The sequence below is a fragment of the Chlorocebus sabaeus genome, chromosome 9 (genome assembly GCF_047675955.1).
Source record: "Chlorocebus sabaeus isolate Y175 chromosome 9, mChlSab1.0.hap1, whole genome shotgun sequence".
Taxonomy (NCBI): Eukaryota; Metazoa; Chordata; class Mammalia; order Primates; family Cercopithecidae; genus Chlorocebus; species Chlorocebus sabaeus.
Genome location: NC_132912.1, coordinates 23219000 through 23241033, shown reverse-complemented (window position 1 = coordinate 23241033; position 22034 = coordinate 23219000). Strand labels below are relative to the sequence as shown.

At 39.3% G+C, this 22034-nt stretch overlaps 1 protein-coding gene across 1 annotated transcript in view; it reads left to right on the top strand.

The window, feature by feature from the left end:
* Nucleotides 1-19862, top strand: part of C9H10orf67 (chromosome 9 C10orf67 homolog) — a 137123-nt gene extending 117261 nt beyond the window's left edge. The window contains exon 16 of the mRNA XM_008002504.3: nt 17543-19862. Within this exon, the coding sequence (XP_008000695.3) occupies nt 17543-17625 (83 nt within the window). The 3' untranslated portion in view covers nt 17626-19862. The remainder of the gene's footprint in view (nt 1-17542) is intronic.
* The last annotated feature ends 2172 nt before the right edge of the window (nt 19863-22034 follow it).

The window sequence follows — 22034 nt, the reverse complement described above, 5'->3', positions numbered from 1 at the left end:
CTCAAACTCCTGGGCCCAGGTGATCCTTCTGCCTCAGCCTTCTGAGTAGTAGCTGGAACTACAGGCACACACCACCACGTCAAGCTAATTTCTTTACTTTTTGTAGAGACAGGGTCTCACTATGTTGCCCAGACTGGTCTCAAACTCCTGGGCTCAAGCTATCCTGCTGCCATACATACCCTTTCAAAGTGCTGGTGATTACAGGCATGAGCCACTGTGCCCAGCCTCCTCTGCTTCTGTAGTAGCTGGTTTTCTACCAGGCATAAGTAAAAAATAAAATCTAACAATAGTATCAAAACATACAGTATATATTTTGAAAAGAGTAAAGTAAAATATAAAATTTAATTTAAAACAATGTCATATCGGGTGATATGTCCTTCCTAGACCGGTTGAAAATGACTTTTTGTTATGTTGCAAGTTCTAAAAATTCTACACAGAACGAGAAAGTCGAGTAGTGCATGCAACATAGAAAGTTTAAGAGACAAATAAATCCTTGTTACTCTAAGGGGATTTAAAAAATGAGGTACAATACTATCTGCAACATTTCAAAGCAGTTTTTATGCAGTAGTAATTATCCAAGAGAGCACAGGTAACATTATTAATTTGTTTGCTACTTACTTGTGATAAAATTTGGGATCTGAGCTGCCTATTGTGTACTGTGCACTGCCACAGATTTTATGTACTCAAGAAGACCTTTCTCACAGTCCAGTAATTAGGTGCTATTGACATTGTAATCTTTGGAAATGTTCTTAATGAGCCCAAAAGACACGAATCTTATAGATAAAACCTCAAAGTAACAGTGACTCTTTAAGTGGCTTGTCAGGAAGAGAAAGCTCAAACATCAGTATCTGAAACACAGGAGAAACCCAAATTTAAACCTAGATTACATTGTGTTGTTAATTCTCTGAGACTTCTAGGGAAGAAACATCCAGGGGGTGATCTGAAAAGGGTTTTAAAAGACAGAACAATCGTAATATATTAGATATAATTTAAAATCTTCCTTTTTACCCTTTGAAGCTTTGGACCCAAGATGTATTTTCAATAAGTATATTTTGCACTGATTTATAAAAATAAATATTGTTTGAAAGTGAAGTTCAGTTGCCCCTGTTGTTTTAAATACAAAAACAAGTTTTAAAATGTAAGAAATTGGAAGTCAGATAAGAAATAAAAAGAAGTTTCAGGCATAAGTGTTAGCTTTGGTTTATATATCATTTCTAGACTGTCAGCTATAATTGATATAATTTGTTAAGGTGTTCAGATTCATATTCAAGTGCATATTTTTAAATATTACAATGTATATCCAAACAGTATATTTCACATAGAATTGATGGCCGTAAAAATGTTAGGAAGAGTTAATCAATGAATTGTGAGTTAAGTACAAGGACTAACCTGATTTACTAAATATAATGTATTACAGGGTGTGTAAATGTTAATGTCACTGCCACCAACTTTTCCATTACTTCCCTTATTGCCATCAGTTACCTATTATTCAAATTCTATATTTCTAGGTTGTGCATGTCATCTTTGTCTTTGAGACTTGAGCTAATTCTCAACTACCTTTTCTTAGGAATTTCCCTCGCTTTTTATACATTTAGAGATATTTTCTATTAGTATTTGAGGCATATACTTTAGCATACTAGATGATAAATTAAAACCTGGGACTGGGCGTAGTGGCTCACACCTGTAATCCCAATACTTTGGGAGGCCAAGGCAGGTGGATCTGTTGTGCTCAGGAGTTTGAGAACGACCTGAGCGACATGGGGAAGCCCCGTCTCTACAAACAAAACAAAACAAAACAAAAAGCCTGGTGTAGTGATGTGCACCCATAGTCCCAGCTACTAGGGAAGCTGAGATGGGAAGATCACCTGAGCCCAGGGAGGTGGAGGCTGCAGTGAGCCGTGATGGTGCCACTGCACTTCAGCCTGGGCAACAAAGACCCTGTCTCAAAACAAACAAATAAAAACCTGGAAGATCAGCAGCCTCTCTCTCAATTTTTCCTTCCAAATACAGTGAATTCCCAATGGTATAGAAATTGGTTAGGATGACCAACTGCATTAGAGAAGTGAAGACAAAAAAAAAGAGGCTCTCTCTCTAACTCAGGCTCTGTCCATAGGTCAGATTGGGATTGAAAATTGTTAGAAATGAAAAGGGACGGCAACCCATATGCTTTGAAAATACAGTGTTGATCTTTGAAATAAATAGGCAGGTAATTACTTTGAATTTGCAAGATCATAAAAATTTAGTAGAAAAAAGGTTAGACTAATACATATCAAAATGTCCTTTATTAATTTGATGGACTGTCTTATTTCAGTCTAGTGATGTTTTTAAGCATACATAGACAATATTTCATTTAATAAATACCACTGATCACATTCCTTATCACACCCACACCTAGTGCTTGAAGCTCTCTAAAGCACGAGGCAGGAGAGAAGAATGTTTTTGGTGTGTGTCGTTAGTCTGGTTAAGCCATGAGTTGGATTCCAGCAGTGTCTCTACCCTGTGACAATGATTTCATCCCAAACCTTGCTGCCTGGTTGCAGGCTGATATTACGGACATTTAAGAGGCATTATAAACCATATAAGCCATTATGGTAGTAGCAAAATGCTGAGAAATGGTTTAATTAGTGCAGTGATGAGTGGGTATTAACTTTTTAATTTAGGAATGAGTCTGCTGGCAAAATGTTACAGGATATTATACATGGATTTATGCAAATCCATGGGCTTACCGAGGGTACCCTTAACTGAGTTTGACGTGACATCTTTGTATATGAAAGGTGTCATATTAATATTCCTCTCAGCTGCTGGAACCCCCAGTTTGGAAATTGAAGGAATAAACTGAGATCAGAAGAGTAGTATTTATGAAGCGTCAGCTTCTACAAATGTCACTGGGTTTCAATCTTTAGCTTATCGCATTCCTTGCTTGTTCAACTTCTTTAATCAAAGTTCCCCATCTTCAAATAAACAATCACATGGGAAAAAGGATGTTACAGAAAGGAAGTATTTTGTCTACTATTAAATTCTACACCAGTGTAAGCTAGAGTTGATCCAAAAACGATGACATAATTTTATTTATAGACATAATGTAGAAATTTTTTATTAGGAAGTATTTCGGATATTCATGGAATACAGAGAATTATATGTTGAACATTTCCTGGCTCTATTAGACTTTGCCATGCTTGAGTCATAAAAGTAAGACAGTGAAGACTGAGTTGATACAATTCCTCCTTCTCTACCCAGAGGTAACCACTGCCTTGATTTTAGAGTTTGTCAATCATACATATTTTATATCACTACACACACACACACACACACTCATACGTATACATGTACAAACAATTTATAACATAATTTGGCATGTTTTCAAACATTATATCCATGATGGTGGAAGTATGTGTTCTTAATTTTTACCTATAAATGTTTTTGAAATTTATGTGTAGTATTTTGCTGTATGTAGCTTGAGTTCATTTATTTTACCTGCTTTATAGTGTATTCCATTGTGCAATATGAATATTCTACAACATATTCATTCTGCTGTTGATGGGAATTCAGAAGATTTTCAGTTTGTTAGATTCATAAATAGCTGCTATTTCTCATAGTGTACATAGCGAGAGGTTCACTAAATACCTGGAAGAGGAGCTGCTGAGTTCTAGTAACTTTACTAGATAGTGTCAGAATATGCTAATAAATGGTTACACTACTTTACACACATATCAGTAGGTTATGAGTTTGTATTATTCCATTTTCCTACTCACACTTGGAGCTGCCATATTTTTAATTTTTGCTGTTCTGAAGGGTGTCAAATTGCATTTTATTCTTTTTTTGAAATTCCCTGATAACTAATAAGAATAATTTTTATATGTTTATTAACCATTTTAGTTTCCTCTTCTACGAATTGTTTGGTGCTAGAAGTAGATGATTTTTCTATAATTGGGTGGTTCTTTTTTATAGGAGTCTATACATTCTGAACATTATCTCTTTGTTAGTTTCACAGTTTATAAATATCTTCTTCCTGTCTGTGGCGTGTCTTTTAACTTTGCTTTTGATGTCTAGTTGAATCAAAATTTTTAAAAGTTTTTATGTAGTAATATTTTTAATATTTTAATTTATGAATTGCTCTTTGATTACCTTTCCTAGAAAAAAAAACTCCTACTCTAAGCTTATAGAAACAATCCCACATTGTCTTCTAAAAATATTACCAATTTGATTTTCACACTTAGGCCTTTGAAAGCACCAGAATTAATTTTTTTAATTATACTTTAAGTTCTGAGGTACATGTGCAAAATGTGCAGTTTTGTCACATAGGTATACATGTGCCATACTGGTTTTCTGTACCCATCAGCCCATCATCTACATTAGGTATTTCTCCTAATGCTATCCCTCCCGTATCCACCACCCCCTGACAGGCCCCTGTGTGTGATGTTCCCCTCCCTGTGTCGGTGTGTTCTCATTGTTCACATCCCACTTATGAGTGAGAACATGTGGTGTTTGATTTTCTGTTCCTGTGTTAGTTTGCTGAGAATGATGGTTTCCAGCTTTATCCATGTCCCTGCAAAGGACATGAACTCATCCTTTTTTATGGCTGCATAGTACTCCATGGTATATATGAGCCACATTTTCTTTATCCAGTCTATTATTGATGGACATTTGGGTTGGTACCAAGTCTTTGCTGTGGTAAATAGTGCTGCAATAAACATACATGTGCATATGTTTATAGTAGAATGATTTATAATCCTTTGGGTATACACCGAGTAATAGGATTGCTGGGTCAAATGGTATTTCTAGTTCTAGATCCTTGAGGAATCGCCACACAGAATTAATTTTTGTAGATGATGTAGTTTTGGAGTCTTTTGTTGCAATAGAATAGCTAATTATCATATTATCATTTACCCTCCCTTTCCTGCCCCTTTCCCTTTTGTATTGCTACCTCTGACATATGCCAAGTCTCCGTGTTGGTAGGAGCTTTTCCTAGGATCTTCATTCTGTGAAAATTACCTACTTGTCTTTTCTACTCAAGTTCCATGAAAAGACTGTTGGTATTTTGATATAAAGATTAATCTGGGAGAATTCACATTTTTATGATATTGAATCCTTCCAGCTATGAATACATTACAACTTTCCATTGATTTGGAGCCTCCTGTATATTTTTAAATTATGTTTTACACCATCTTCATAAAAGGTTTACATATCTTTTATTGAATTTATTCCTGAGACACTTATAGATATAAGTAAGTGTTGCTTATATCTTTTTGTTGCTATTATGAAAGGAATCATTTTTCTATGATCATTGTAAGTATCTATTATTATTGACTATTTTTATGCTTTTGATCTTATGTTTAACAAACTTGCTGAACTCTGTGGGCCTTATAGCTGAAAAATTTCTTATTTATATTTGGACAATCACATCATCTATAATTTGAAAGACTTGTCTCTTGTATGTACTTTTTTTTTTTCTTTTCTTAATGCACTGGCTAGAATTTCCAGTATTGTAATAGAGCGGTCGGTGGCATCCATTTTTGGTTTCTGTCTCTAACAGGATAATTTCTAAAGTGTCATCATGAAGTATAATGTTTATTGTATTTTTGTCATAGGTATTCTTTAATCAAGTCACTAAAGTTCTTTTCTATAGCAGGCGCTGAAAGTTTTTTTTTTTTTTTTTGAGACGGAGTCTCGCTCTGTCGCCCAGGCTGGAGTGCAGTGGCCGGATCTCAGCTCACTGCAAGCTCCGCCTCCCGGGTTCACGCCATTCTCCTGCTTCAGCCTCACGAGGGGTAGCTGGGACTACAGGCGCCCACCACCTCGCCCGGCTAGTTTTTTGTATTTTTTAGTAGAGACGGGGTTTCACCGTGTTAACCAGGATGGTCTTGATCTCCTGACGTCGTGATCCGCCCGTCTCGGCCTCCCAAAGTGCTGGGATTACAGGCTTGAGCCACCGTGCCCGGGCAGGCGCTGAAAGTTTTTATAACAAATTGATGGCTAAGCTTTACCTGGTTTTCCCCCCTTTACCTATTAAGCTGATAATTGTGATCATTCTCCTTTTATCTGTTAATGTTGAAATATATTAATACATTTTCTCATGTTAAATTATACTTGTATTTCTTAACTTTTGTGTTCATAATTAATTTTAATTTTCTGGTCTTTTATGTAGAATTTTTCTTCTGAGTTTGGTCTATAATTTTTTCCCTGAATTCCCATTATCTAGTTTGGATATAAAGGCTATACTCGACTCAGTAGGAAGGATTAGATTCTTCTACCTCTTCTTTCAGATGATTAAAGTTAGTATATAATAGGTACCTCAGCTGAGCGTGGTGGCTCAGGCCTGTAATCCCAGCACTTTGGGAGACAGAGGCAGGTGGATCATGAGGTTAAGAGTTTGAGACCAGACTGACTAACATGTTGAAACCCTGTCTCTACTAAAAATACAAAAATTAGCTGGGTGTGGTGGCGCACACCTGTAATCCCAGCTACTCAGGAGGCTGAGGCAGGAGAATTGCTTGAACTCAGGAGGCAGAGGCTGCCGTGAGCTGAGATCACGCCACTGCACTCCGGCCTGAGCAACAGATTGAGACTCTGTCTCAAAAAAAAAAAAAAAAGATATCTCTTCTTTGATGGTGTGAAAAATTTGTCAAACTGGACCTAGTGTCCTTTGTGAAGGTGAGAGATATTTTCGAATACAAATTTAGTTTCTTTAATAGCTGTTAGTGTTTTTTTTTTTTTATTGAGTCAATTGCAGCAACATTTTTTCTAGACAATCCATTTGATCTAGGTTTTCAAATACATTGAAATAAACTTGTTCATTGTATTCTCCCATTAATTCTAAAATATCTGTAATTATGCCCCTTTTCTGCCCCTGATGTTTTCTTTTTTCTGCGACAGAGTCTTGGTCTGTTGGCCAGGCTGGAGTACAGTGGCAAGATCTCAGCTCACTGCAATCTCTGCCTCCCAGGTTCAAGTGACTCTCTTGCCTCAGCCTCCCAAGTAGCTGGGATTACAGGTGTGTGCCACCATGCCTGGCTAATTTTTATATTTTTAGTAGAGACAGGGTTTCACCATGTTGTCCAGGCTGGTCTCAAACTCCTGATATCAAGTGATCCGCCCACCTCAGCCTCTCAAAGTGCTGGGATTACAGGCTTGAGCCACTGCACCCAGCCTCTCCCTGATGTTGTTTTATATATTTACCATATGTTTGTTCTTAATACTGTCAAAGTGTGATATAATTTTTAGTCTTTTCTAAAGTGCTAATTTTTGGTTTATTAATTTGCTCTACTTTTTTTTGGTTGTTGGATTTTTGTGTTTCTCTGCTGTTTCCTTCTATTTTTAAAAGATATTTCTGTTTTTTCCTCTAGCTTACTCATTTTTATTACATATTAATAAATGCATTTATGACTCTAAAAATGCTTTCGTTGCATCCGGTAAATTTTGACAGCACTTTCACTGTTACTTGACTCTGAATATTTTATTCCATCATGATCTTTATTTGTCTAATTTATTGTATGCGTAATCTCTTATGTTTTCTGAAAGAGAAATATAAAAACATCTCTCTATGACTGAAGATTGATCAGTTTCTCTTAGTAATTCTGTCAGTTTTTTGTTATACTAAGTTTTAAGGCTATGTTAAATGCTTCCTAATTTGTCATATTTTTTCTTGTGGATTGTTGCATGCACTGGCCTCTTTAACCCTGATGTGGCCGGGTATGGTGGTACACGCCTGTATTCCCAGCGACTCAGGAGGCTGAGGCAGGAATGTCTTTGATGTCTTAAATTCTATTGTATCTTATATCAATAACATTATAATAGTTTTCGTATTAGTAATATTTGCATTGTATTTGTTTCATTTTTTTCAATATTTTTATGATTCTTTATATTGGATTTTTCTCTTTTAAGCAACTTAAAATGATACCTTTTTTCTTTTTAGTTCTCTTTGATAATAGCTACTTTTTAACAGGAGAGTTTATTGTTTACAGTTGTGATTATTGATATATTTGGACTTATTTTTATTACCTTATCTTTGTATTTTCTGATATTTTGCTTTACTTTCTATTCTTTCTTGCTTTCTTTTAGGTTGATAACATTTTCTGTATTTTATTGTTCCCCCATGCTGATTTGAAAGCTGAAAGCTGTGTTTCTTTTCTTTTATTGTGTATGTTTATATATGCATATGTTTTAATATATATGTATGTTTAGGAGTATCATTACTTCAATAATTTGCTTTGTGAGGGCCTGTTAATGGTAAATTCTGTTTGCCTTAAATTTTACTGCACTCTTGATGGTAATTTAGCAAGACCTGAAATTCTAGGTTGGCAGTTATTCTTTCCTCTGCATTTTCTTATTGTATCATCACCATTGAGCCTCTACTTAGGATTATAAGAAGTCTGGTGTCAATTTTCCAATCATTTGTAGTTATTTAATGTTTTCTTTATGGTGTTCAATGTATTCAATGATGTATTTATCTTTGTCGATATTCATGATGAAATTTGGATCTGATGATTAATGTATTTCTTTACTTCTAGAAATTTCTCAGCTACTACCTTTTCAAATATTTCTTGTACATTTTCTATGCTTCTATATTTCTTCTGAAGCACCTCTCAATCTGTTTTCCATGCCTCCAATCTACATTTTCTAATTTTTCTTGGTTGTGCGTATGGGTGAATTCTTCAATAGTACCTTCCAGCTTTCAAATTCTCTCTTCAGCTATGCCGGTTTATCCCATGTTTTAGTGTTTCATTTTAGTGACTCTTTTATTTCCAAAAGTTTTAATTGGTTCTTTTTCAAAGCCACTGTTCTTATTTTACTCTGTGCTATCTTGTATCATAATTTGTTTTTCCCTTTTTATGATAATTATCATTAAACATGAGCTCTTTGAACATACTAAGCATAAGTTTTAAAATCTTTGTCATACTGTTTCATCAACTTAAATTTACCTGGAGTGAATTCATGTTCTGACAGCTTATCTTGCTTTTGTCTTGCCTAGGGTTCTATCCTGTTTATTTTGGAACTTAGGTTTGCATGCTCAAGTCTGTCTGTCTCTCTCTCCCTCTCAATGCAATATTTCCTGAATATAGTTCTGTGACTGCTTCTTGTGCGTCTCTCACTCCCAGTTTACAGCCAGTTCTTATAAGTTTGGGGGTGCCTACTTTGCTATGACGTGAAGGGTCCTGAAGACTCCAAGCCAGCAGGTGGTCTAGCTCAGTTCCTCTGCACGAAGTGAGTCTGTGCCCTCTAATCTTCCCAGGCTCATAGCTTACTACAAAGCCATAGCCCAGGTTAAAAACTGTTGTCGTTGTTGTTGTTGTTTCTCAACTTTCTTTCATTAGAGCTTCTGCTTTCAAGAAGTGAATTTGTTCTTCCACCCAGCATGAAGCACATTTAGCTTCTGTTACCAAATACAAGCTTTATTCTTGACCATCAGGATGGGTTTCTGCAGCTGAAACAAAGAGACCTGTGGTTTGGGCTATGTATTCCTTCACTAAGGCTGCCATAACAAAATACTGCAAACCAGGTGGCTTCAACCACAGAAATTAATATTCTCACAGTTCTGGAGGTTGGAAGTCTGAAACCAAGGTGAGGTTGGTTTATTCTGAGGACTGCAAGGGAGAATCTGTCCCGTAACTGTCTCCTAGCTTCTGGTAGCCCTGAGTTTCCTTTACTTGTAGACGACATTCTCCCTGTGTCTTCGCATTGCCTTCCCTCTACCTACCTCTCTACTTTCAAATTCCTTCTTTTTATAAGGACACAGACATACTGGGTTAAGGTCCACCCTAATGACCTCATCTTAATTTGGTCATCTGCAAAGACCCTATTTCTAAATAAGCTCACATTTATATTTAGGTACTGGAGGTTAGGACTTCAGCATCTTTGGGGAGACACAATTCAATTCTTAACAGGCTGGCTCGTTACTTCACATTTCAATACAAGAGACATGTTCATCTTGTTCTCCCAATATGTCTTTTTGTTTTTCTTTTTAAATTTTATCTATCAGGCCCATATGGAGTCCTAAATCATGAATTCACTATGCCATTGTTCTCTCTTCTTCCCCCCACCAAAAAACTCCTACGGGTTCAAATCAGTTGTCTTCATGTTCTGGATGAAAGAACCTTCATTTGATTTCTACCTTATTTTATATATTTTAAGAACACTTTACCTTTGTAAACAACTGCGCAGTTATTGTTATCCCATATGTCGAAAGCACACATTAAGTGTCAGTCATTTTTTTAAAGAACACTTTTAAAGTCTCAGTTTTATCTTCGTAGAAGTCTTTTCCTTGTGTATCCCGTCTGTGACCTAGGCAGTCAGTTGCCTTCTCTGGAAAAGCGTGTGTTACAATGCTTTTGAATTGTTGAATTGTGATCCCCCCCATACACACACACCGCCTCACAAAAATATGTTGAGACTTTAACCCCAGGCTCTTATGAATGTAATCTTACTTAGAAATAGAGTCTCTGCAGATGTAGTTAAGCCAAGGTCTTCCAGGTAAACTCAATTCAGTATAACTAGTGTCAAAGAGGAACACATCCTGTGAAGACAGACTCACAGGGAGACACCATGTGATGACAGAGACAGAGACTGGAGTGATGCAACCACAGGCCAAGGAATGACAAGGATTGGTGGCCATGACCTGAAGCTAGGAGGAGGCAAGGAAGGATTCCACCCAGGGTCTCAGGGGAAGGCATGGCCCTACAAATTTCGGACACCTTGATTTTGAACTTCTAGCCTCCAGAACTGTGAGACAATTCATTTCTATTGGTTTCAGCCACCCAGTTTGTGCTACTTTGTTATGGCAGCTCTAGCAAGCGAATACAAAATGACGATTTAATAACTTCTATGGCATCACATTAAATAATTGATACCCACTATTCCAAATGAGTTCAGTGGCAGTATGTTTTCAGTTTGTATTAAGACTTAGGGTAAGGACTTCTGCCATTCAGTGCCCACCATAAGAGAGATATGTTCCCTTGATCAGTTAGAAAACTACTTCTTTCAAGCTTCAACATATGTTCTAGCATTAAGGAATCAAATGTGACAAGGCTTGTGTATAAATGTGCCTGCCACTTTCCTGGCCGTTAGCAAGTGATCTATATATGTTTGATGAAACTGAGTCTGAGGCCAGGCATGGTGGCTCACACCTGTAATCTTCCCAGCACTTTGGGAGGCCGATCTGGGTGGATCACTTGAGGCCAGGAGTTCAAGACCAGCCTGTCCAACATGGTGAAACCCCATCTCTACTAAAAATACAAAAATTAGCCAGGCATGGTGGCAGGCGTCTGTGGTCCCAGCTGCTTGGGAAGCTGAGGTGGGAGGATCACTTGAACCCAGGCAGTAGAGGTTACAATGAGTCGAGATCACACCACAGCATTCCAGCCTACGTGACAGGGCAAGATTTCGCCTCGAAAAGGAAAAAAAAATCTGAGTCTGAGGTTAACTTCATTTAGACTCCTGATTTCATAAACTTAGGTTATGGTCTCACAATATCCCTATTTGTCCTGGAGAACACCACCATGTCCAGTACCCTCTTCCATAAACACGCCCATGCCTCCTTTTCTTACTCTCTCCTTTGCTTCCTCTGCAAGCAGCTGCCCTTTGCCCCCCTTCCCTTTGATGTGAACCCGCCTGAGGGAAATCAGAACCTGCTTGCTACCCTTCTCTGGCTCCAGTTTCCTCCACTTTCCTCCTGGCTTCATTGCCCTCTGGCACTGCCATCCACTGGGTCGCCAGAATCTGTCAAATGGCAAATACAATTTCTAGTCCTCATCTCACTTGACCTCACCCCAGGATTTTGTTACTGCTAAGCAATCCTTAATTTTTTTTTTTTTTTTTTTTTTTTTTTTTGCCAACGTCTGGCTGTATTGCCCAAGCTGGAGTGCAGTGGTGCAATCTCGGCTCACTGCAACCTCCACCTCCTGGGCTAAAGTGATCCTCCCACTTCAGCCTCCCAAGTAGCTGGGACCACAGGTGTGCACCACCACGCCCAGTAAGTTTTTGTATTTTTGGTAGAGACAAGGTTTCGTCATGCTGCCCAGGCTGGTCTCGAGCTCCTGAGCTCAAGCAATCCACATGCCTCGGCCTCCCAAAGTACTGGGATTACAAGAGTGAGCCACTGTGCCTGGCCCCTTAAATTTTTTGTGAATAGCTCTATTGAGATATAATTGACAAATAAAAATTATATATACTTAAGTGAAATGATCACCACAGTCAAGCTAACTGGCATATTTATAATTTCACCATTTTCTTCCTCTCCCTTTCTTTTTCCTTCATCCTTCTCCCTCCTCATCCTTTTATGATGAGAACACTTAAGAGCTACCTACCCTCTTAGCGAATTTCAAGTATACAATACAGTATTGTTAACTCTAGTTACTCTGCTGTACATTAGATCTTCAGAATTTATTCATCTCACATAACTGAAACGTTGTATCCTTCACCTTAATTCTCAAAATGCCCTCCTCTTGACTTCCAAGACATCAACCTGTCCTGGTTCTCTTCCTCCTATTCAGAGTGCCCTTCTCAGTCTCTCCTGGTTGATCAATTTTGCCCCAGCTCTGTGTCTTCAATGTTGAGGTTGCTAAGGATTTTATATTTCGCTTCACTTTTTCACACTGTTATTCCCTGCTGAATCCTTCAGCAGATCTCTATGACTTTCAAGATAAAATCAAGTTCTTCAGTTTAGCCTACGAGACCATTCATAACCCCTGCCTCTCCCTTATGTGAGCTTTCTAACCTAGTGGTCACAAATGATTTGCCGTTCCCTGCTGTTTCATGCTGTCCCAAGGACATGTTCCTGCACACATGCCTTCGTCTAGGTGGTGGGCCTTCTGCCTGGTCTCGCTGAGCTTCTGTGTTCAGCTGGTCATTGATGGCCTTGTGCTGGCTGTCTGCTGGGGTGACAGGGGTAACCAGACCTCATGTCTCTCATTATCAAGTAAGCTAAGTCAGGCTTGCTTTCATGATGGTCTCAGAGTTCTCCAGAACAGCAAGAGAGCAGGCTCCAATGCACAAGGATTGTTCAAGTCTCTGCTGGGGTCACATTTGCTCTTGTCCCATTAGCCAGAGCAAGTCACAGGGCCAAGACCAGAGTCAATGTGTGAAGAAACTGCAAAGGCTGTGGATAATAAGTGGAACACACTACTTAGCCTTCTAGGTTTTACCTTCTCTTTGTTAATCCATTCACTCATTCATTCCACAGTCTTTATGAATACCTAAGCAAAGCCCTAGGCAAGGCACTGAGGATATAGAGATTTTTCTCAGTGCCTGGAATTTATGTTCTAAGACAGTCACTCAATGACTAGCACATTCTGTAAAAGTCAGACCAGGATTTGTGGAAGTCCCATGAGGTAAGATGGGCCTCAGGAGGTCTGTCTGCATTCTTCACCATTTCTGCAGAAATCGCTACCTTGCTATTCAGAATTGTATATTAATAACCACTTTTCCCATAAGAGTAATCAGAAACCAAGATACAGAAACAAAATTTTAAATATTTTCAGTGTGTATGTTTTTAAAACCATGACTGAAATATTACTGCATTTCTTTGGGAACCGATAAATTCAAGCATGAAACTGTGTGATAACAGCATTTCCACTAAATATGCAGATGTCAAGGTGTGTTACAGGTGAGTTACAGGAGCAGTTAACATTTCAATCCTTAGGCTCCAAGTTGTTCACCTGTTCATAAGAAAAAATAGCTGCCTGTAACTTCAAATTCATATGTGCAAAAATTGCATAGACCAAACGTTCAAATGAAAATCCTCTTAGAGACAACTACCTAAAGCTTCCATATTAAGAGTATTTATTTTTCTCTAGGATTAGAACAGATTGCATTGGCAGCCTGGTCTTTCATAAAGAGGGGGGTGGGGAATAGACTTGGGCCTTCATTTTCTCACAAAAGGCACAATGTGAAGCGCATCTGTGAACATTGCATAATTTGTTATGTTCTACAAAGAGGTGGGTTTTTGTTGTACACATACCAAAGCTATTTGGTCCCGTTTCACCAATGATCTCTATTCAGGTCCAGAAAAGAAATTGGCCTCAGAAGAGGGAAAGGAAAGTAAATTTTTCTTTAAAAATTAGATACAGATTATCACTTCAAAATGCGGGAGGGAATTTTACAAGTGCCGGTGTACTGATTAGCTTTCCAATGGACATCCAGCCCTTTATTAAACACATGCTAGCTGTGGTCAACTGTGACCGATGTGGTTTATTACTCTCCAGAAGGGCTGAACTGAAATCACCCATCTAATTTAATTGAGAAATGTTGGATGAACTTGAACTGTTTCATGGACATGAATGACCAGAGAATTTATTTGATGAGACATTAAAGGCTGAATACGGTAACTATCTCTTTGATGGTTTAGTACAGTCGATTTGTTTGTTCATTTTCATTACTACCTGAGCAACCTAAATGAAAAAGGCAAAAAAATAAAAGTTTTTGTACAGCATCATTACAAAAATTACCAACCTTCCCTTTATTGGTAAATATTCGTGACCGCTTTTAATGTAGTTAACACTTTTCAAAGTGACATCAGCTTTCCAGTAAAGGAAGTTCACAGTAATTAAATGGTGAAAAACATTAATAAGTCCACTGGGATTTTTCATGTGATAGTCCCTAAATTATTTTCAAAATGTTGTCTTCTGACTTCATTCATTAAGACAAAAAAAAAAGCCTTTAAGAAGTTAGCATGTTATTCACCAAACAAGCTCCTTTGCATTTCCTTGTAAACTGGGCAGTGTGAGCTGTAATTGGTGACCTCACAATGAAACATTTATAGTAACTTTATCAAGTGTATGGCACAGAGGTGGCATCAGATGACAGTGCTTTCTCTTCACGTGTGTCTGCTAACATTTAAGGTAGATTCTGCTTTTTTTCCAATGACTAATGCTGGGGCATAACTTGGAGATATATACCTTTTAAAAACTATATTAAAATATTATATATTTTAAATTATCCACAGAAAGTCAGAGCTGGAAACTCAAAGAATAAATTACAAAGTCACACTTCATGTAACTAGTGACTCTTTAAATGAAATTTTTCATTGAAACTTTGTCATTAAAATAGAAAGGGCTTTGGCTGTGCCCATACAAGCATAATAAATTGTATATGTTTGTGATACTGAATGACTTTTACCCATATGCTGCACTGCAAAGCTACATGAATGAGGCATTTACCAAATCAAGCCCACCACATTAAACAGAAAAACAATCTTTATTCATGGTAACTTATCAGTTTCAATTAATCAACCCTAACAATGGAAATTCTGATGTGTTCAAGCAACTTGAAAGCAATAGGTCATCTCCAGGGCAGCATTGTTGTGTCTTTGTGCTGAAGGTTTCAAACAAAGCAACATCTTCAATAAATACACATGCATATACATACATACATGTGCATATATATACATACAAATGGACAGTTACAGCTGAGCCCTGTGGTGCCAACAAAAATGCATGTGTATTGTTTATTATTTTTATCATAGCACATGTAATTGTTTTCCCTCAAGTATTACTTTTTGAGCTCTGCAAATTTAAACAAAAGGAAAGAAATTTCCATTGGATGACCATCCTTTCAGTTTCTGTACTGCTATGTGAATAGCATTGTGCAAACCATTCCATTGGTTTTGAAAAGGGGTAACCATTGGTTTGATTTGGTTACACGGTTTAGTAAAGAGCTCCCTCCCACTGCCTTAGGGTCTGTGAAAGGTCTGTGACCTGTTTAGAACTGCCAAGTGAAATGTCATGTCGCCCCTCCCAAATGGGAGTATCTGCATTCATTTGATCAGTATAAAAAATGATTGGGGATGGCGAGATCAGTGCTTTTGAATTGCAATTTATAGCAGTTTACAAAAATGCACATTGTTGGAAAAGAAAACATGGAAGTGTTTCTTTCTAAATTGCATTACCTGTGAAATGTCATTAGTCTTTTAAGGATATTTACATCCTTTTTTTTATTATTATTTAGGAGACTTACTTCAACTAAAGCAAATCAGAATTTTATTACGTTATGATTTTTTTTAACTTGTATTTTGGTTTTAGTGATAGAATTTTTAAAAAAAACAATGTTTCTGAGTTATTCATATAAACAATTTATCATGTCCATTTATTGATTTTCTAAGATAATCTTTGTTAATGAGTTGTATTAGTAGAAGATTCTTAATTATCTTTCCCAGATTGTTCAGGAGATTTATTTGTTGGTAAATTCCTTGTCTGCTGATTTCTAATAGACTAAACTCTCCAGTATATTTAACTCTAGCAAGTTTCCACTATTCCTTCAACATTGTACTACCAGAACTTCTTTGTAAGATGAGTACTTTTCTAAATTATGGAACCCGTTGACTTATCTACATGTATGCATAGTTTTATAAAAGGGAATTTCATTTCTTTTCGTTAAATGTGCATAAGAATACACGAAGCTTATCCAGAAAGTTTAGGTAGCCTGTTCAAGTTCATAAGGACTGAATGAAGCCTCCTGGAGTTTCTGGGGTGCAGAAAACAATGCCCTTTTTGCTATTTCCAGGCATCTCACAAGCTCCATATCTTTATGGCAGTGCGTAGTATTGGACATTACTTTAAAGAAAGCTTTGAGTAAGAAAAGTTACCTTGGGAAAAGGCCCTTGGGGCTTTCCTGGTTGGTACTCGACTAGAAAAGAAAGGCCCTTCTGCAGAAAAGACTTGACCCAGATAGGCTCTGGAGCACTCCACTTTGAACCTCCCAACCATTGAAATCCGAGGTTGTCACGTTTTTATCTTTGTTCATGTTAAGCCTTGGAATGACAGCCTGGCTCCTCTGTGTTCCCCTCTCCCATTGCCTGGCTGTAAGTGTCCACATTGACACCTACCGGTGACCGCAGGCTGCAATGCTTTGTTGCCTTCTCCACGCTCCCGGCTTTCAGTGGGATTAGCCCAGGGCCTTTGTTCCCCTTCAAAGCTGGAACATCACATCCCATGTTGTGGCTTTCCTGTCTCAGACCCCCAACGCTTTCCTCACAATTTACACACCAGGTAAATGTTCCTCCCCACAGGGCAGAGAGCCCAAACCGTTGAGGTTGGGGGTGGGGACATCTTCCCATTCCCCAGTTTCAGAGCCCAGGGCCAATGTGGTTTTCTTTCCTTCTCATTCATAATTTTCTATTTCACATGGAAGAAAGATTGCAAAGCAAATGGAAATTTAAATCTTGGAAAAATCAAATCCCTGGGTCCAAACACAGACAACTCTTCCCACTTTTTTTTATTCTGTTACAATGGCTTCAGTAGAATGTTGAGTACCAGCCTTTATCAGGGGCAACTAAGACCATTCCTGCAGTCTGGGGCTGCTGGAGAGCTCCAGACTGTCTCAGAGCAAAGCTTGGCTGGCACACGCTGTCTAGAAGGCCAAGGATAATCTACCTGCCTGCCCTACCTCCTTCACCACCTCTCTTCCAGGTTCCTGAAGAGGCTCCCAGCTAGGGCCAGGGCTGGGAGCACCCACTAAAAAGATGATGCAAAATGCTATGGGGGAAGAGTGGGGAGTGGTTTGTGTATGGTAAGTAAAACAAAGTTTATGTCTGTCCACCTTTCTTCATGTTTAGGGAAGTTGTCGGAATCCCCAAAAGAAGAGTCCTTGGAGGAAGCATCCATGCGCCAGAGCAGCCCCGCGGAGACTGTTGATTAACTGAGCAGAAGCCTGGGCTGCACAGACGGGGCCACAGAAAGAGTGGCCTCACCATCCTGGTGTAAGGTGCCTCCCTCTCAAAGGATACTATCTCCAAGGATTTTCTAAACTAATTGTTTAATCTCTCCGGATTATGTACATTAACCAGCACTGTGCTGGAATAGACCTCAATGCGCGCCTTGTGCGCGCTCCTTTCCACGCCTTTAAGGAAAGCGCTGACTGGTGCTGGGTGAGCAGGGCGCACCGATCCATTCAGGTGCTCCCGGGACTCAGAAGAGCCCAGGCGTCTAAGAGTGGGAAGGAACGGACTTTAATTAAAAAGTTTGACTCCCTCTCTAATTCATCCAGTCTTTCTATACCAAAAACATCAACCTAATTTGCTGTCTCCTCGCCCAATAACTAGTCCCCATGAAGGTAGGTCATAAAGACTAGAGGGAGATCGTACATTTCCTCAAGGAAGATTCATTCTTATCTTACCTCGGCACAGGGCACCTAGCCGCATCTAAAGACTGTCAGAAATTCTTTATTAAGTAGGGAAACTCTTTGGAGTTTTGCTTCCTGGTAAGGATGCAAACCAAGATTCTGCTGGAATGCCAGACACCGTTTACCAAAAGGCGGGTTTGCTTTTCTTCCATGCGTAATGTCCAACTTGGTTCTTTCTATTCCCCTAACTACAAGTAAGACCTTGTTAAGAGCCTGTATCTGAATCGTAGGCTCTGGATTACAGAATTCTAAAGTTATTTATTAAGTCTCAAGAAATATATTTATGGTAGTTGTCACATAAAGCTGATATACTTTAGTTCAAAAGAAAGCTGCAGAGGCGATTTATTTGTGCGTAAAAGGAACACGATTTAATTGGAGAGAGACGTGTTATTTTCAACGCAAGTACACGGGATGGTACAGCGCTGTGGAGCATTGTTCGAGCTTCATCTACTATGCACTATATGCCGCTGTCTCCAAAGGAGTGTTGCCCTAGAAACTTGTTTTAAATCTGCTGCTATATATCAACACCTTGTTTTAGCAGTCCTTGGCTGAATTACAGTTACACAGTTTGGCGCTTCTTTCAAATTTCCTCCCATCAGTTTGGCTAAAGAAAGGAATTTTTCTCCTTTAGAAATGAATTGGCTTAATTAGTAAGTAGATTAATGGCAATTGCTGGTGAGTTGGTTTCCAGCAGAGTTTCACCAGAGAGGGTTAATCGGAGTCAGGTCTGGAATCTTTCCCAGAACTGGCTGCCAGCCATTTCCACCAACCAATCAACCCTACAAGAAACAGAGGAAATGAAATAAAATTTGTATCCTCTGTGCCATCGTCCTGGACAGAAATTCCTTGGAAGCAGCCTCCTGGTTGGGTGCAATATCAAACTGCTTCATTTCAGCACTTTAATAGAAACTTGAACCTTCAAGATTTATCTGGGTACCAAAGCAAAGTTTCAAATGGCACAATAAAGGTCTCCACAGAACCCTGGAAGTATTGGAAATTTCTGAGGCTCTCAGCCAATTTCAGGTTGGGAGAAATTGCAGATCACCCAGGTCCTGCCCTATATCTGTTGTCCATCAGAAGCCCTTCAAAAGTTTTGCTGTATGTTTTGCATCCTTTTTACTTATTTTTTTCCCATAGTAATGAAAATGCATTCATAGTTTAACTTGCAGCTGCATTAGTCTTGCAAAAAAAAAAAAAAAAAAATCCCTGCTGAGAAATGCATATAATAGGAAAAACAGATCGGCTGGACAGCAGTGTAATTAATGCCAGAAAGGGCTGAGGCCGGTTTCATAGTTTGTCTTTTGAGGATATCAAGACGAGACCTGGTGAAAAATGACGCATGCTTTAGCATTTCAGAAAGCTGGCAACTGGCAGCGCTTTTCCTTTTTTCTTTGACTTTCTGCCGCGGAACAAAGAGGTCCGCAGAACTAGCTAGGTTGTAATGAGTTCTATGTCCCTAGCACATTAAGTGCATCATGGAAACATATTGTATCGAAATAGTTTGGAGGAGAATACTGGGGATGAAAGAGAATGGGTGCTTTGATCAGCTCCCTGGGGTCCTGAGCGCGCACAGACTGACTTGCAAGGAGTTATTCAGCTCCAGCTAGACACACTTACAACACCATTGAAAGAAATTTGCATATCTGTAATTTATCACATTGGTCCAGAACATTATTGCAAGGTAAATAAAAGTTAGTTGAATAAAAAAAATCAATCATCGCAGATATAGAGAAAACTGTGAAGCCAGTCTTTCCACTAAAAAATAGAAATAAATATGTCTATAAAACATAATGACTTAGAAGCAGCTGACTATTTTAAAATGCCTTTAGAACAACAGGTTATGCACTGGCAAAAACAAGAGTGGCCACAATTTCTTTGCCTTTCTGCTTTAAGGGAGTGTATTCGCTGCTTCTCACTGCAATAAAGTTGAGATGTGTTTGGCCATAACCAGCCTGCAACATGCAGACAAAAATTAGTACACACTTTGAGTAGATATGAAAGACCACTTAATGTCTCTAGCATTTGCAAATGCTAAGATTAAATCTCATTTATTCTTCTGTTGATTTCATTCCTAAGCCTTGTTTGCTGAATTTAGCTCAAGAGGATGAAATGTCCAGAGATCCGATCAATAGGAAAACTTGCTTTCGAATGCCCCATGAGAACAAGTGAAAATTTAACAGGCAGGCATTGTTCTGAGTTTTGAAACAACCCAGTTAAACAGCAAACAAGAATCTTCAACTTGACCTTGAAAAAGGCTGTGTGCCTGCAGATAATCTATCAAACAACTCTAGATGACAATGATATATTTCGAAGTATTGTCAGATGAAAAGATTGATAAATTTGCTGTTGCAAAGAGAGAACTTTGGAAACAGGCAACAGGCACTTTAGCTCCCTGACTCCGCCTCCTCCTCTGTCCTCACTGCACCGTCCCCACCCCACCACCCCCAGCCGCCCTTGGGGCCAACTCGGTAGAAGGCCAGTAAATCAGCACTGTAATATTTCTTAAGGGGCACGGAAAAGCTGTGAACAGTACTTCTCATATTAAACGCAAAATTTCTTTGCTTTCGTGGGGAACAAAAGTCATAGCAAGACGTCTTTATGGCTAATTCAGTCAAAGGCACATCCCTGGTTCCCCCCGAAGAAAGGTCAGTGTCGTTGTGTTCGGTCCACCGAGGGGGTGTTTTCACACTGAAAACTGAGCCAGCTGTCCCTGTCATACCCTCGCCATTGGGGAGCGCGCACTAGCCATGGTTATTAGGCACTTCTACACCTGCAAAATACACCGATTTCCAAGACTTTTCAAGACACCCTCCCGTTCTCATGCCCCCTCCTCTTGTCTGCTAAACTTTGACAACACAATTCAAGCCCTGGATGAAAGCGCTGCACGCAAGAAGAACCCTTGGGAGGGGTGGCCCAGCTACCATCTCCCGGTGTCTATTGAGCGGCCATCAAAGAAATGAGGCGTCAAGTGTGTTTTCAGAAGTATGGAAAAACTTCCAGATAATCGCTTTGAGGTGTCACACATCTGCTATTGCCACACATGCCAGCTGTTGAACCCTAATATTTTATTATATGCACCGGTGTGAGGTGTGGGGTTGCAGCCAGGCGTCCTTCGCGTAGAAGTGGCTTGTTTTAAAATTTGTAATTATCATGTCACTGACAAGCGCCAGGAGATACAATTTTTTTGAGTTGCCCAATGCCAATGCACGTCTGTATTTTTACAATCCGAATGCCAACGCTTGCCGAACTAGGTTTCATCAAACTTCTTCTAGAAACATCCCCTAGCTAGACTCACCCTAAATCCAGTTCCAAACGCTTGCACTCCAGAGATAGGCGACTAACTAGCTGTTTGGGAGACGTCCAGCGACTCAAACAGGAAAGGAGCTAGAAGGGATCCTGTGCAGTCGCTGAAGAGAAATTGTAAAACTAGAAATAATTCAGAGTAAGTATCTTTAAGAGCGAGAATGCCCCAAGGTGCCAGTACCTCTAAGACAGGAGGGCCAATGTAACTAGCTTTCTCCATCCGCACTTACATAGGGCCTAGGAGTGGGGGTAGGGAACCAAAGAGTCCTATCTGGCTGCGGGTTGGGGGGAGGGGGCGAGGAGAGGAGAAGAGCGCATTTAATTAACCGGCGGTGTGTCTCTAATCCTCATCTTTGTCTAATCCACCCAAACTGCGGAGCTCTACATGAGAAGTCCCTAGAGTGCGCGAGGTGCAGAGGTGCCCAGGACGCCTTGGGTTCCTGGGACACGGGCAGAGGTGAAACACCCCACATGCCACAGGAAGCGGGAGGGGGTGCCGCTCGCCAGTAGGGAACCCTAAACTATTTCCTGAAGGCTTGGGGCCTCCACACAACCCGCCTCCACGAGTAAAGCGCCGGCGCCTCTCCAAAGCGATGTCAGCGCAACAGGTTGTTTGGAACAGG